General features: G+C 36.8%; 2 protein-coding genes across 2 annotated transcripts in view; one reads left to right on the top strand and one right to left on the bottom strand.

Annotated features, from left to right (window-relative positions):
* Nucleotides 1–2,362, top strand: part of LOC115421627 (carbohydrate sulfotransferase 8) — a 120,658-nt gene extending 118,296 nt beyond the window's left edge. The window contains exon 4 of the mRNA XM_030137603.1: nt 1,089–2,362. Coding sequence (XP_029993463.1) covers nt 1,089–2,168 — 1,080 coding nt within the window. The 3' untranslated portion in view covers nt 2,169–2,362. The remainder of the gene's footprint in view (nt 1–1,088) is intronic.
* Nucleotides 2,363–8,421: 6,059 nt separating this feature from the next.
* On the bottom strand, nt 8,422–8,916 carry LOC115420377 (C-type lectin domain family 11 member A-like). Its single transcript, XM_030135614.1, is given in 5 exon segments — nt 8,422–8,483; nt 8,486–8,530; nt 8,533–8,638; nt 8,640–8,827; nt 8,883–8,916. Coding segments are annotated over 5 exon segments (435 nt in total).
* Between the last annotated feature and the right edge of the window lie 9,107 nt (nt 8,917–18,023).

Genomic DNA, 18,023 nt, shown 5'->3' with positions numbered 1-18,023 from the left:
CTTTCCCAAACTTAGGGCCAGGACCCAAAAATTAAAAAAAAATAAATAAAATACTACTACTAATAATAATAGGATATATGATGTGTTATTATATATAAGACAGTTCCTCACAACTCAAACGTGTGGAGAGAAATCTAAGACGTAACAAAACAACATAGATCATAAGACTTTAACACCAAAATGATTTGAAAAACAGAACATGAAAATTATATAAAAGATGCAACAAAGTAAAAACAACACAGTAGTACAAGTTATGACTGGAAAGACACAAGATGAAAAGATGTAACCGTATGAACACTAAGTTCAAGTAAAACGAAAATTATATAAAATATGTAAAAAGTTTAAAACTATGTGGGTGAATGAATAAACTTATTTTGGTCATTCATATTGGCAACAGTGTATGAAATTTTATGTCAGCAGACTTCTTTATATGTGTTGCTTGAAAAGGAGTAGGAGAAAGCTAAATCATATTTATACCTGGGCTACAGCGCTGTTTCAAGGTTGTGTCTCATACTTATCTCAGAATGTCAGCTCTGTACGATACAAACATGTACAAACTGCACTTAATAATTCAAGTATCCAGACCAAAATGTCCAATATTCAGACTGATTATCTCCATACAGCTTATCGATCATATTATAGAACATTCTTCCTAATAAAACAAAGATCACAAAAGGCCATAATCAGAAGCAATAATGACTTTAAAAAACATTAAAAACATTAAAAAGCAGTATTTGGTAAATCTGAGTCCTGTAGATCTCCATTTAATAAAGTTCAAAATTGATGACTAAACCCAACAGAAAGTACTTATCACTAAATAAAAAGTATTTTGTGTTGAGGAAAAGTTAAAAATATGTTAAACCTGCGATTATAATATGTGAACAGCTAACCGTACAAAAAGCCTATCTGCAGAAAAATAATATTCACTGATATTTTACAATATTCACTTAAAGTTGGTCTACATGTGCTTTATATTACTTTAGATTATATTTCAAAGGATGTGCAGCAGCATTTTTCTTAAAGAAAAATAGTGAAAAGTTCATGTCTTTTCTTTCTCCTCTTTCAACTTCTGTCTGTTTGTGTTTCAGGACTTGGTTGCAGACAGTACAGCGCCTGGGGGCTTCGATGCACAACAGCCTGAGGTTGTCGGTGAAGCAGCACAGATCAAAAACTCTCCGTCTGACCTCAGACTTCAGCGTGCGTCTCTTTCTTCTTCTCCCTCGGTCCTCGACGAACCAGCCGTCAGCCCCAAACAGCCTGTCACCAAACGCCACAGGAAACTGCTCCTGAAGAGCCCCTCCAGCGCCCCCGGTGGTGAGGAGGAGCAGCAGCAGACTCTGGCCAGGATGCAGGAGTCCCGCCGGCGCCTGCTGAGCGAGGTCTGCGCCAAATACCAGCCGGGCGTCACCGAGCAGCTGGTGTCCCAGCGACAGGTGTCTCGGGTTTACGTGGAGGACAGGTACAAGCTGCTATACTGTGAGGTCCCCAAGTCTGGGTGCTCCAACTGGAAACGGGTGCTCATGGTTCTCGGAGGTAGTGCGACTTCAACACGAGACATTCCTCATGACGCAGCGCACTACGCCAACCACCTGCGGCGCCTGGAGAGCTACGACCGCGCCGGCATCGCAGACAGACTCGCCTCTTACACGAAGGTCCTGTTTGTGCGGGAGCCTTTTGAGCGTCTGGTGTCAGCTTTTCGGGATAAGTTTGAGAGTCCGAACTCATACTATCACCCCGTGTTTGGACGCCCAATCATCTCCAGGTACCGCGCCAACGCCACACGCACCGCCCTGCGAACCGGAGCCGGTGTCACCTTCAGGGAGTTTGTTCAGTACCTGCTGGACGTGCGTCGGCCGGTGGGGATGGACATCCACTGGGAGCCCGTCAGTCAGCTCTGCAACCCCTGCCTCCTCCGATATAACTTCATCGGGAAGTTCGAGAACCTGGAGGAGGAGGCCAACTTCCTGCTGCAGAGCGTCGGGGCGCCAAGGAACCTCACTTTCCCCGACTTTAAAGACAGAAACCCCCTAGCAGAGAGGACTTCCTCCAAAATTACACAGAAGTACTTTGCTCAGCTGAACTCCACAGAGAGGCAGAAGGCGTATGACTTCTACTACATGGATTATCTGATGTTTAACTACCCTAAACCCTTCAAAGACCTGTACTAAACCAACAAGTCAATCATCTCACTCACTGTTTGTCATAAATATCATCCTTCTGGGTGCTTATTGTCTCAACAAACCCTCAGAACGGGCCCGTTTCCCATAATTCACCTCAGCACCACCTCATTGATCCAAGCACCTGAACATGTGGACTTATTTTAACACTGGATCTTTAATTTTTACACATACACATTGCCTTCACAAAAGAAAAAAACTAATAAACCATCAGATCTCATAATGACAGGATTAGAATCAAGTAACTATATGAAAAGTTAAGCCCAGTTACATAACAGGACGTCTATTAAAGAAACTTAGACTTGCCCATAAAAACATAATGTAAAATGGAAGAAGCACTAAAATCCAATTAGTGTGTCTGAGATGTCCAGTTTAATAATGTCTGGCACAAACATTACATATACAAAGCAGATACTCGAAAGGAAAATGATATATATATTTTTTTTATTATTTCAATAATTTCAATGTTGTGTGAACCAGTGACTCTAAATTACATCTGGCACCTCCAACTCTTGATGAAATTCTGTTGAGTGTCCTCGTGGAAAACAAGTTGAATAGATGTTGTAGTTTGGGGATTTCATTGTATTTAGATTGAGGTAAACATTTTCAGATGAGGGTCAAGGATGTCATGTGACACATCATGATCCTCCTTCAGTTTCAGGTTGATCAGAATTAGTGAGAATAATCAGAGTATGTTTGACTGAAAAGTCACCTAGAATGTTTTGGATTTGTCTCATAAATTGATTAAATGATTAATCTGTTATTGTTTTAAAGCTCAGTTTAAATTTGGAAAAAACAATAACCTTATTGGAGACACACTATTTCAAGTAAATCAGCTTTTGGACAAATAAACAGTGAAACCATACTGTTTTAATGCTAAAATTAACTTTTTGTAAGTCCAAAAAAATTATGCTTGTTAGAATTTTCATGCTTCTTCTGTTGAACATTAATGTTTATTTTGGTAAACTCTCATTTTGTCTAGTAGGTTCCTTGTTATTTGGCAAAAATTTATATATAGCAGGGCTTTTCTCTTCTCATAATTACCAGAACCTCTCTCATAATTACCAGATAAAGTGTCTATTTTGGTCTTTTGTGAATGCAGGGCCCTTCTGAAACGTTCATTCCCAAATAGCATTTAATGTGACCGGGACGAGCTTCAGAAGACGGCGACAGACGCTGAGGACGCCCGTTTGTTTTAATGCTGCACTCACTGAATCCCTGCAGTTGCCAGGTAGAGATGGATGAGCTCGTGCTCCTGTGGGCTTAAATATGCACTATCGTAATGTTCAATGTGTGTTTAAGGGTTTATTTGAATGTTTGTTAAAGCAGCTGTTGTAGTGTTGTTGTTGTTGTTGTGCTCATCACAAGTTTGGAGCTTAAATATCAGCTCATGACAAGGTAACGCCTGAACACCCACTCTGATCCACAGAAAGTTCAGGATTGTCCACAACACAGAGCTGCAGCAATTAATCACCTAGACTTAGAAAGAAAATAGGCTGCGCAGTTTCTTACATAATTAATAGTTTTTTTCTGACACAATTAAAAATATTTGGCTTGTAGATTGATAATGTTTTGGACTCATTCGTCCTGACATTTGATTAAATGTATTGTTGTTTAATGGGGGAAAAATCAGCAGGTTTATTTTGCAGTGTTAAAATAATTGGTAGTTGGACCTCTAGGCCAAATATATACTATCAAAAATAAAATAAAAACAAGGATTTGGCTGAACATGAAGCATGAAACATCAAGCTAAGGATAATAAGAATGTTTATGTTTATGTTGTGTATAAAATGAAGAAATGGTTTACATGGTTTACAGTGATTACAGACCTCAACAAGTGGTGCCAGGTACAACAAACCCCGCCCCTCACACGTATTGTAGCTTATTTTGGCATCGATCCAGCTGATGTCATCATGTCTGTGTATGTGCTGATGTCAGCATATCAGTTACTTCTTTATATGCGCCAAATTTGAAGTAAATTGAAACCAAATTGATGTTTTTGTAGACCTGAAATTTCGCCCATTATAAGTAAATTCATAAAAAAATTTGAACTTTGACCTTTTCCTAAAATGTAATGAAAACTATTCTGGGTCACTGGCAATCTATAAACCCAGTTTGGTATGAATTCAACCAATAGTTTTGCTACTAAAGTGTTGACAAACAAAGAAACAAACCAAACCAAAAACTAAAACATAAAAATAATCCTACAATGAAATAAGGAACTTTTTTTGCCTTTTTAATTCTAAAGACTGCTATGAAAATGTTTTCCTGCCCTGACATAAACAAACAACTGAATATTTTTCTAATTAATACCTACATTTAGTCATTTGTTCACTTTGATTTTTTGATTTTCCTTACCCGTTATGAAGGGAAACACTGGATTATCTTGATTACTATATAACTGTCATTAGTTAAAGATAAAACAAATATGTGTTTAAAAACTTTGAAGTATTTCAGTCTAAAATTAAATGAGATTATTATGAAGGAAGTCATTTGAAGGCAGTAGTTATTCAATATAAATGTGTAAATGGATACCTTTACGTTTTTCATAATACAACGCAGTAGATAAAAAATGAGTTATTTAAGTGAATTCAAGAATATTTTTTAATTTATCACATAATTTACTGATGTGAATGAACAGTTTATTAAAAATTCTGGAATTCCATTCATATAAAATAATGTTTCACATGTATAAACCTGTTAATTTTTACTTTAATAACAAAACTGAGTCTTAAAAGTTGTCTCCTTATAAATATTGGTGGACTGGAGTTCAGGCGTTACTCTTCACCATGTTGCTTCACCTCCAAAGTTTCATGTGCAAGAATGAAATGTTCAGAGACAGAAAGTTTTCAACATAGAGAGACGTTTCAGACTTAGGAGAAGTTTGTAAGGAATACCATTTGTGCTAAAAATGTCTTGGATATTTTTTGTTTAAATGCGTTAATGGAAAAGTTTGATATTAATGTGTCTTTTCTGACAGACCAATCATTCAGTTATTCATAAGTGATGAATAGAGGCGGTCATACTCATTCATGGAGAGGCAGCACATCAGGCATAAATATCAACCCAGTCATTATAGACGTCTATGTAACATCTGTGTAAATGAAAACAGATGTAGGTTCGAAAAGTTTTTTAGGAGACGTCGATGAATGAATGAGTGAGTCGGATTGAAATAGTGACTGTCCTTTTAACAACCACAGGAAGAACCGTGACGTCGCCCACTGGTTTCTTAGCTGCCATTTTGAAGCCAGGAGGTTGCGATTTGTTGATTTTTTTGGAGCCAGAAGTGACCATATTTGGACAAAAGGGGCAGAACTACATAAGCCAAAGGGGTCAGAGGTGAGCTAATGCTAAACACTAGCATACTGGTTCATCAGGCAGTGCAGAACAAATTCATTTTATAGTCTTATTAATGGAGCTTCTTAACCACAACAATGCATTTTATTATGTAATATGAAAGTGTGAAAATCCACCTCAGGTCTGTGTACATTAAATGCAGACATTGAAGCTTCTGTTTGTCCTGAGATCTAATTAATAGAAGAGAAATGTAAAAGATGGAGCAGATGACTTATTAGGGTATCCAAATAGAATGTCTCCTTGAAAAGAATCCTCACTCAATGCGTTTAGAACAGGGGTGTCAAACTAATTTTCGTTCAGGGGCCACATTCAGTTAAATTTGATCTGAAGTAGGCCGAACCAGTGAAATAATAACATAATAATCTATAAATAATGTCAACTCCAAACTTTTCTCTATTTTTAAGAGTGAAAAAAGTAAAATTACATTATGAACATGTTTATATTTGCAAACTGTCCTTTCAGACAATGTGAATAACATGAACAAACTGAAAAAATAAGTGTCATTTTAACAATATTCTGCCTCAGTTTATCATTTACACATGTACATTAGAACTTACAGATCACAGTGGATCTACAGATACACAAAAACATTTAGTAACAAGCAGTCTTGTTAAAATTGTACTTCTCTTAAGACATTTCAGGTTGTTCATATTTGTTCAGGTTATTTACATGTTTTTGTGAAATTATACTTTGTTTTTGTTTAAATACATGAAAATATTTACATTTACAGAGGGAAAAGTTTAGAGTTGTCATTGTTTATATGTTATGATAGTATTTTACTGAATCCTGCCCACTTGAGATTGAATTGGTCTGAATGTGGAACCTGAACTAAAAGGATTGTTAATATCTTAGTGTAATTTTGGCATTTCACAAATTCATCCCAAGGGCCAGACTAGACCTTTTGGCGGGCCGGATTTGGCCCCCGGGCCGCATGTTTGACACCTGTGGTTTAGAAGAAAGTCCAATGGAAGTCTATGGGATGGGATTTGTGGAGACACCCAGTGGCCATCAGTGGTATTACAGCTTCAGAGTACAGGACCTTGCCTCTTGGAAAAAAAACCTATTGGCTGAGACATGAAAATGTAACTGTTCAAGGTGTAGAAAACATGATTTTAAAGACATTTAAATACACAAAATCTCTAAGACCTTATTTGCACAGATGGTGTTTCATACATTTCATTTAGAGATGTTTTCAATTGTCTGAACAAACGGCTGAAGATGAAACATTTTACTGCCTTTTTCTTTCCTTAGAGCTTCAGTTTTCTTGCTTTATTCTGACTCCACGACACAGCCGAGGAAGTGAACACTATGTGATCTGAATGACTTCTGTGAAGTTGATGTTGAACGCTTTCGTTTTACTGTGTGATTTATTGGGTATTAATATCCTCACCTTAAAGATGGCTGTTGGTCTGTTCTGGTCATCTGAATAAAAAAAGACTCAAAGTGTAGAGAGTACACTGTGGGAAGAACCTGAACTTAAAATGATATAGTGTGACAGAAAAGTGCATTTGATATGAAATCTGATATGTTGAGTTTAATTCATGAATCTAACTTTCTGCCTTTGTGAGAATTCTGTCTCTATGATCAGAGGAGCCGCTCTGTAAGAACACAAACATAAAGATGACCTCGAAGCCTTAACACTGCCATTTCACCTGATGCATTATCTTTGTTTGTCGTTGTGACTACAGATAAATAAATAAATGTGTTAAAATTGTTCATAAATTCATCGTCTGTTTCTCTGAACTGAGACACCTGAACGCACCATAAGGTAAGTATATTTTACTACGTATTATAATAGTACTTATTCATTTCAAGTCACTGAATAAAATCTGTCTTTTCATTTTTCAGAGTTTGGATCAAAGATGTGAGAAGATCTACATCCTGTTCAAGAGGTACATAAGCGTTTTTATCAAACTTCACAGAAAATTTGGTGCATTTTATGACAGTGGAAAAGGTTTACATGTTTGATACACTTAAAGTCACTTTAAGTCTGACCATAATTTCTATGCTACTATGTTTTAATTTCCTTTGTTAAACCAATGTAGAAACAATTTGTTTAACAACAATGGGCATCCATCTTGTTTTCCACAAAATTGTCAGGTTACAGCATTAACACTTTGGCCACCATGTCAGCTTCATTTCTTTACCCATGGGAGCTGTTCCTGCCTTTCAAAGTTAATTCAACTTGTTTAGGCCTGAAAATGTCACTGAGGACAGGCCAAGTGAGGGTTAGGGTTAACCCCCTCCCGTGACTTTTGATTGGATTTAAATCCCACCGCTACTTCGCGCAAACCAGTTTTAAACTTGGATTGCGCAATTTGACCCTGCGCACTCATGCATGAAAACCTGGGTCTGTAAATTTGGACCAATGTCCACCAATCCCCTACCTACTGACGTCCGTAAAAGACAATTCAAAAATTATCAAATGCGGAACTGGAGGTAATTTTTCAAAATTAATAGTTTTTTTGACACACCCTGTATTTACAGAGGAAGAAATTCAACAGGACTACTAAAAAGTTCCTGTAAATATTGGTGGAAAATGGGTTTATGTGTCTTGGAGGATCCTTAATATTGGCTTGGAGGACAGTCAGTTGCCCATTAGTCATAAAAATATTCAAAATATACAGTAAATATAAACTGACACTGTTTTTTACATGTGTTTAATGTGTGAATGTGGTGTTTCTGCATGTTCAGCTAACGATGACTTAAATGCAGAGGGTCAGTTTCGGTGTGTGTTGCATGTCCAACACATACTGATAAATAAAGATTCTTCTGGACGTTTACTGAGCATCATGTAAAACAGTGTCATACAACCACATCCGTAAAACTCCTAAGTATCCCTTCAAGATCATAGGGTGGTGGAATACATCTTAAAAGTGTCCCTGTTCTAAAGTGCCACTCTGTTTTCAAACTCACACATATAGTTCATGGTCCGGTCACAGTAGTGGTCCACCAGTCGCTGTCATCAGACAACATTGCCACACAGTTCTCCTGTTGTCCGGCTGGCTGGACAGGAAGTGTTTGCGCCATTGGAAGTACGAGACCCGCGTCCCATCGTCGAACAAGTACATCCCCTCGGATCGAAGGTCATTGATTCTGAGCCAGAAGGGGCCAGTTCCCCGAGTGGAAGAAGGACTTGACGTAGTCGGCCAAGGCCTCCTGCTCCTTCCGGTCCCGAGGCATCGCCATGCGGCCGCCACGTTCCAGACACTTTCTGGAAGCTCCAGCATAGTCCTCATAGCTGTTGTAGACCAGGTAACATTTGCATCCCACTTGGTGTCCGTTTTGGTAACCTGAGAGTCAATGACGTTAAGATAATCTACTTTGATTCACTCAAAACCATCCAACCTGTCCCATTTACAGCGTGGTCATTGTTCTGCATCGGACTCAGAGTCGCTGTAGTCTGCCACCAGGGACGGGATTTGTCTTTGGCTTCACATGTAGGTTTTAAAAATCACAAGTATACAGAATAAATGCACAATATTTTATTACTGTGAAAACAAACAATCAAGACTCATACAGGATTTCATTTTCACAATCATGAAAAATGTTTAAACTAAACAGCATGGTGGTAAGAAATGTAGTATTACTTCTGTAGCAGAAAGATTTTGAGTCTGGTTTTGAATAATGACATTAAGGCACTGTTTTTGATCCTTGAGTGTTTGATATTCCATAATGTGGAAACTTTGAATTTGATATTAAATTGACCTGTTGTACGAGAATTGACTGTGAATGTTAGCTGACTGCCTCCTAGTGTATGAATATATATTAGAATTAAACAAGAACCTGTTATAGAATATTATTAGTATTATTGAGGGATGCATGTACTGGTGCCTGACAGTTTGAGTGGCAGCTGACAGCCTGCCCTGCACATGAGTTAACTGCTAGATCAAGTAGCCAATCGGAGCAGAGCCATTCTAGCCAATAAGAGGCAAGAAAGGCGGTACCTTCCCCTACTATCCTACATTTTACAAATTGGCCTACAGGCTACACCGGTAGGCAAACAGGAAATGTGCAAATTCAACAATTATTACTAAAAAAAAAAATGGTTGGTCATACAGAAAATATATTTGTAACCCAGATCAGTGGACACATTATGTGTATGTGACATATTATTTATGTCATTGTATTAGTTTTTTAGATTTTTCATGATGACTCAAGGCGCATCACCATGGGGTTAGGGCATCACTGCCCTAACCCCATGGTGGCGCTCTACAGCATATTTATATAGGTTCTGTCGATTAAAAAAAATGATGTTATCATTAAAAACAGAGGTGGGAAAATATGTGTTGATATAAGTACCCAAAATGCATCACAGAAGCAACATGGCAGCTCCATTAACTGTGATAATTTAGCTTTTTTTTCTTCTAAACTGCCAGTAGCAGGCGTTAACAGAATATCTCTGGTTGTTTTCTGACTCTCAGGTTGCCAAAAGGGTCACCAAGTGGGATACAAATGTTACCTGGTCTACAACAGCTATGAGGACTACGCCAGAGCTTCCAGAAAGTGTCTGGAACCCTAACCCTAACCCTGGAATAAAAGAGCAGGTAAAAGACCTGACTGTTTTTTTAAAATATTATATTACAACAGAGCAGGTAAAAGGCCTTCTTTATGTTATATTAGGGAGTGACTGAAATGACATCTCAATATATATTGAGAGTGGACTGAAATAATGGCATGACTGTGGACATGGCTTTTACATTGCATCTAATAACTGTGCTATGTTTATGTTGTACATATTCTTTTCTGCTGATTGGTATTTTAGTTAGTGCAGTCAAACTATCAGAGCTTTTTATCAGATTAATCACAGGGTTGCTGTGGATTAATTTTGATTGATCATGATTAAATATCATTCCTTTTTAATCTATATTAATCATGTTTCATTTTGCATGAGCAAAGAGACTCAACAAAGAAGGAAATATATATGCACTTTATGTGGTTATTAAACATCTGTAGCACTTTCAACAAAACAACTGTTCCACCTTTGGGGGGGGGGGGCGGGGGTTATACTCATATTTCCCAACCAGAGAGCCGACGCTGTTTAGCATCTTCCATCTTTATGGGTTAGTTCTGCTGTCTAACATTCCAAAATCATTTTCCAAATGTTGCTTTCAGAATGTTCTTCTGTTGCCATGTAACTTTGTAGAAACGTTTTATAAAAAACACTCTGTATTCTGAGGCCTTAATAACATCCTGAAAACATTTTCCAAATGTTGCTTTGAGAATGTTCTAACTATGTTATCATGTTACATTGAGGGAACATTTTTTTTAAAAGAACATTCTATAATCTGTTATGTAAACAACGTCCCCAAGACATCATCAGAATCTTACAGACAAAATGTTTTACCTTTGTTCACATATCACAACATAGGAACATTCTGGAAAAAACATTCTATAATCTGAGGCTTTAACAACATCCCAAAATCATTTTCAAAATGTCACTTTAAGAATGTTCTCTCTTTGATATCATGTAACATTGTGGGAACCTGTCATAAAAAATGTTCTGTAATCTGAGGCCTAAATTACATCCTTAAAACATTTTTTGAATGTTGCTAGGACAGTGTTCTTCATTTGTTACAAGTTAACATTGCAGGAACGTTTTATAGTAGAACATTTTATAATCAGTTTCCTAAAAAATATCATCCACAGAATGCTGAACCAGAAATATTCTTCCTTTGTTAACAGTTAACATTATAGGAACATTAGTTTAAATGATAAACATTCTTAAAATGTTCTTTTAACATTGAGTGACAATGTTTTCCTGAACCCCTTAACAGAACTTATAGGGAATGTTTGCCAAAGTTGTGGGAATGTTCCCTCCTAGCTGGGTAGATGATTTTGGCCAACAGCTGTTTAGGTCTTTGAGGTTTAACAAAGAAATCAACCATTTAACCAAAAATATTTATTCATTCATTTCTTCATCTTCTTAATATGTTAATAATAAGACACACAATTAGATCATGGACATTGCTAATACTATCTTTGTTGCTTATTTTATTTTGTTAATAGAAAAATCTATTACTCACATAAAAAAGTCAGTATAAATTAAATTTTGACATGAGTATGAGTTATGAACCAACTTGTTGACACATATTTTCAAATAAAAAATATTTGTAGTTGATTTTATAACAGAATTAGTGTGGGTTGTTGGTTGCAAACACTAACATGTTTTAAGCCATAAAGACCCAGAGCTGTTTTTTGTGTAGAGTAACAAATGAATTTTTCCTTACATATAACCACTGCCAAGTGATTTATCACCATTTCTTATAATATAATCTTTTGCATTTTTTTCAGTGAAAATCACATATTTTTACATGTTTAATTTACTGATCATGTAGATCGGAGTTCCCAAAATGAGGTACGTGTACCCCCAGGGTTACTTGTAAGACGCTCAGGGGATACTTGAAATTTTTTTGGAAAAATACATTAAATAAGTCATCATGTTCTGAATACAAAATAAATAATGAGATTTTAATTGATGCTGAAATATAAAACACAATGAATACATTCATATAATAGTTTTATTGTCAATCTTGTTTAAGCTTTGGTAACATTTTAAGAACATTTCTATTTTATATTATTCAAAATAAGTTTATTTGAGGAGCTAAGTAATTTTTTGTTGATGAAAGGTTAATTTATTAATTAATGATCAATTTAGACATTTTTCTGGACACTTTCAGTTTGTATTTTGCACACAAAATTTACTTTAAAAGATTTGTTACATATATATATATATATATATATATATATACACACACACACACATACATATATATACACATACACACACACACACACACACACATATATATATATATATATATATATATATATACACACATATATATATATATACATACATACATACATATGTGTGTGTGTGTGTATGTGTGTGTGTGTACAGGGTGGGGAAGCAAAATTTACAATATTTTGAGGCAGGGATTGAAAGTCAGTGTATGACCAATTAGTTTATTGAAAGTCATGAGAATTTATTTGCCACAAGAAAATGTACATAATAGAAAATGTTTTTATTCTATGTGTCCTCCTTCTTTCTCAATAACTGCCTTCACACGCTTCCTGAAACTTGCGCAAGTGTTCCTCAAATATTTGGGTGACAACTTCTCCCATTCTTCTTTAATAGTATCTCCCAGACTTTCTCGTAATAGTTTTGCTCATAGTCATTCTCTTCTTTCCATTATAAACAGTCTTTATGGACACTCCAACTATTTTTGAAATCTCCTTTGGTGTGACGAGTGCATTCGGCAAATCACACACTCTTTGACGTTTGCTTTCCTGATTACTCATATGGGCAAAAGTTTCTGAAAAGGTATGGATAATAGTGTTAGGTATGATTATGACATCAGTATATGTTTGGTTTCAAAACAATTGACGTAGTGCCTGCTGAGAAAAAACAACTAAATGTTCATTGTAAATTTTGCTTCCCCACCCTGTAAACCAGAAGTCATACTGTTCGGTTCACCAAACTCCACCACTGCCATAAAAAACAGCTTCGGTCCTCTATCCTCAAATATTACACCAACTGCCAGAAATCTTGGAGTAATATTTGATTCAGACCTCACATTCCAACCTCACATCAATAAAGTTATCCAGTCCTGTTTCTTACATCTGCGAACCATTTCAAAAATCAAACCAATAGTCCCACACTCCGACCTGGAAACAGTTATACATTCATTCATATTCACAAGACTCGACTACTGTAACTCACTTCTGTCCGGCATCAATCAAAAATCACTGTCCCGCCTCCAACTGGTCCAGAACACAACAGCTAGGCTTCTCACTGGTTTTAACAGGCGACATCACATAACCCCTATCCTGGCATCCCTCCATTGGCTCCCTGTGTGTTTTAGAATCGATTTTAAGATTTTACTGATTTCTTTTAAAGCCCGAATGGGTCTGACCCCAAGTTATATAGATGAGATGTTAGTTACCTACAAGCCAGCACGCAGCCTTAGATCCTCGGGGGGGCAGAGGGCTCCTGGCTGTTCCAAAGTCCAGGCTTAAATCTAAGGGTGACCTGGCCTTTTCCATCAGGGCCCCTCGACTTTGGAACGGCCTGCCCGAGGAGATGAGGCTTGTGGAATCAGTGGCATCTTTTAAATCACTTCTTAAAACACACTTCTATAGACTTGCTTTTATGTGATGTTTGTCCCTTTTAATTTTAATTTTTAATTTTTTAATTTTTTTAAAAAATTTGAATCTTATCCTGTTTGATTGTTGGTTTATATTCTCATACATGATGTTGTTTTATCTCACTCCTTTATTTTTGCATTGATTTGACAGAATCATGTTACGTTATCCCTGCCCTCTTTATTCTGATTAATTTAATTTATTCGAAGTGTCATGTTTCTGCATTGTTGTACACATCTCTCCTATTGTGTTGCTTCTGTTTTAGTGTTTTTACTTACATCTTGTATCCTACTGTTGTGCCCTTTACTTGTCTGTCAAAAGCACTTTGTAAACTTTGTTTTTAAAGGTGCTATATAAATAAAGCCATTATTATTATTATTATTATTATTATTATTATTATTACTATTATTATTAAAGCTCAGTTAATTCACAGGTTGTTATATTAAAATAGAGAAAACTGAAAGAAACAGAACTTTTTTTTTTTTTTTTTTAGCAAAATATGTCATTAATTCTACATAAAAACAAGTGTCTACAGCAGGGGTGTCAAACTCATTTTAGTCAGGGGCCACATTCAGCCCAATATGATCTCAAGAGGGCCGGACTAGTAAAATACTAACAATGAAAAACTAAAATGAAATTATGATAATGTTTACATCTACAAAAATCTGAATATTATTAACAACTGGAAACATCTTAAGAAAAACAAGTGCAATTTTAACAATATTATGCCTCAGATTATTAGTTTATCCTTTACACATGTGCCTTACAACTTCCATTACAATTAAAAATGCACAAAACATTTAATAACAGGCAGAATATTGGTAAAATTGCATTTACTTATCTTAAGACATTTCAGATTATTCACATTTTTTTTTTTAAAAAAGAATAGTTTAATATAAACATTTTCATGTAAATTTACTTTTTTACACTAAAACAAAGAGAAAATTGGCTGTTTTCATTATTTGTAGGTTTAATATGATAGTGTTTTACTGGTCTGACCCACTTGAGATCTAATTGGACTGTACAGGGGTTGGACAAAATAATGGAAACACCTTCACCTCAAGATGATAATGCCCCAATCCATACAGCTAGAATTGTTAAAGAATGGCATGAGGAACATTCTAATGAAGTTGAGCATCTCGTATGGCCGGCACAGTCCCCAGACCTCAACATTATTGAGCATTTATGGTCAGTTTTAGAGATTCAAGTAAGACGTCGATTTCCACCGCCATCGTCTCTAAAAGAGTTGGAGGGTATTCTAACTGAAGAATGGCTTAAAATTCCTTTGGAAACAATTCACAAGTTGTATGAATCAATACCTTGGAGAATTGAGGCTGTAATTGCCGCAAAAGGCGGACCTACACCATATTAAATTATATTTTGTTGATTTTTTAAGGTGTTTCCATTATTTTGTCCAACCCCTGTATGTGGAATCTGAATTAAAATCATTTAGACATCCTTGATTGTTAATTTCTTCAGTGTAATTTTTGCATTTCACAAATTCATCCAACGGGCCAAATTTGGACCCTTTGGCAGGCCGGATTTGGCCCCCGGGCCGCATGTTTGACACCTGTGGTCTACAATCAGTGTTATTTGTCAAAATGCATGAATCAATGTTGGAGAAGACAATAATGTTTCCATGTTCCGTACAGAGAGTATGGATGCATGTGAAAACCCATATGATGCTTAAAATCTGCATTTTATCTTAATTATTTCATTGCGCTGATGGAATTACTGGTTCAAAACACCATAAACATTTTAGATCAGCAGATGCATTTTGGTCTTTAAGTGGTTTTTCAGGTGCATTTATCACCTGATGCTTCAGTCTAATCAAACATGTCTGTGTATTTTCAGAAAACAAACTGGAGGAGGTTTGTTTATGTGATGTATATATTTGGTTTGGTCTTGTAGGAACAAAGACACCCCCCACCCCCCACCCCCCACCCCCTATCCTGAAGCATCAGCTTGACGTCTGCCACCCTCTGTGTGGCGTCTGTCACTTTTTCATGGGTTTCGTGTGCCTGGAGGGGGGAGTCTCGGACCCCCGACCACCATCCCCCTCCTCCCTCCTCTTCATCCCTTTGTCCTGTGAGGTCCCAGACGCCCCTCAGGTCACTGTCAGTCTCACTCCTCCATACATCCAGCCCTTCATCATCATCATCATCATCATCATCACATCATATATTCAAATGTTCACACTGGGCTTTAGGTCAGTATCACGTACAGATCCGATAAGGACTCTATAGTCACATCTGTAAATCTACACATGATGATCATCTGCTCAGACATCACAGCTCCTCTCCTCTCCTCTCTTAAAATCTGCTCATTTCAGCCACATTCATCCAATATGTGGATTTCTGAGGCAGTTTTTTGTTATTTCAGGGCTTTTATGTTGTGTTTGTATGAAATATAAAGTAGAAGAATGACACAAAAGTACCACTGCAGCTGCAGCTAAAGTTTATTGTCAGTATTTTGTTAACTCTCAACAGCCAACACCCAAAAGCATCTACTGATCTGTAATGTTTAATAGCTTTAGAACCACTAATCATAGCAATTTATTAATAATAATTCAGGTAAAATACAGTTTTACAGGTTTTCATCATCATCAAATATGACCCATTTGGACGTTCAGAGGCTGATGAAAACGTCACCTGGTTGAGTGAGCACATTACGTAATAGTACTGACTCTACTAGAACGTGTGTAATAGTACTGACTCTGCTACGTGTGTAATAGTACTGACTCTACTAGAACGTGTGTAATAGTACTGACTCTACTAGAACGTGTGTAATAGTACTGACTCTGCTACGTGTGTAATAGTACTGACTCTACTAGAACGTGTGTAATAGTACTGACTCTGCTACGTGTGTAATAGTACTGACTCTACTAGAACGTGTGTAATAGTACTGACTCTGCTACGTGTGTAATAGTACTGACTCTACTAGAACGTGTGTAATAGTACTGACTCTACTACGTGTGTAATAGTACTGACTCTACTAGAACGTGTGTAATAGTACTGACTCTGCTACGTGTGTAATAGTACTGACTCTACTAGAACGTGTGTAATAGTACTGACTCTGCTACGTGTGTAATAGTACTGACTCTACTAGAACGTGTGTAATAGTACTGACTCTACTAGAACGTGTGTAATAGTACTGACTCTACTAGAACGTGTGTAATAGTACTGACTCTGCTACGTGTGTAATAGTACTGACTCTACTAGAACGTGTGTAATAGTACTGACTCTGCTACGTGTGTAATAGTACTGACTCTACTAGAACGTGTGTAATAGTACTGACTCTGCTACGTGTGTAATAGTACTGACTCTACTAGAACGTGTGTAATAGTACTGACTCTACTAGAACGTGTGTAATAGTACTGACTCTGCTACGTGTGTAATAGTACTGACTCTACTAGAACGTGTGTAATAGTACTGACTCTGCTACGTGTGTAATAGTACTGACTCTACTAGAACGTGTGTAATAGTACTGACTCTACTACGTGTGTAATAGTACTGACTCTACTAGAACGTGTGTAATAGTACTGACTCTACCAGAACGTGTGTAATAGTACTGACTCTACTAGAACGTGTGTAATAGTACTGACTCTACTAGAACGTGTGTAATAGTACTGACTCTACTAGAACGTGTGTAATAGTACTGACTCTACTAGAACATGTGTAATAGTACTGACTCTACTAAAATGTGTGTAATAGTACTGACTCTACTAGAACGTGTGTAATAGTACTGACTCTACTAGAACGTGTGTAATAGTACTGACTCTACTACGTGTGTAATAGTACTGACTCTACTAGAACGTGTGTAATAGTACTGACTCTACTAGAACGTGTGTAATAGTACTGACTCTACTAGAACGTGTGTAATAGTACTGACTCTACTACGTGTGTAATAGTACTGACTCTACTAGAACGTGTGTAATAGTACTGACTCTGCTACGTGTGTAATAGTACTGACTCTACTAGAACGTGTGTAATAGTACTGACTCTACTACGTGTGTAATAGTACTGACTCTACTAGAACGTGTGTAATAGTACTGACTCTACTACGTGTGTAATAGTACTGACTCTACTAGAACGTGTGTAATAGTACTGACTCTACCAGAACGTGTGTAATAGTACTGACTCTACTAGAACGTGTGTAATAGTACTGACTCTACTAGAACGTGTGTAATAGTACTGACTCTACTAGAACGTGTGTAATAGTACTGACTCTACTAGAACGTGTGTAATAGTACTGACTCTACTAGAACATGTGTAATAGTACTGACTCTACTAAAACGTGTGTAATAGTACTGACTCTACTAGAACGTGTGTAATAGTACTG

The sequence above is a fragment of the Sphaeramia orbicularis genome, chromosome 6, assembly GCF_902148855.1.
Source record: "Sphaeramia orbicularis chromosome 6, fSphaOr1.1, whole genome shotgun sequence".
In the NCBI taxonomy this organism is placed as follows: Eukaryota; Metazoa; Chordata; class Actinopteri; order Kurtiformes; family Apogonidae; genus Sphaeramia; species Sphaeramia orbicularis.
The sequence above is the reverse complement of the archived record's forward strand: the minus strand, read 5'-3'. Positions and strand labels throughout refer to the sequence as shown.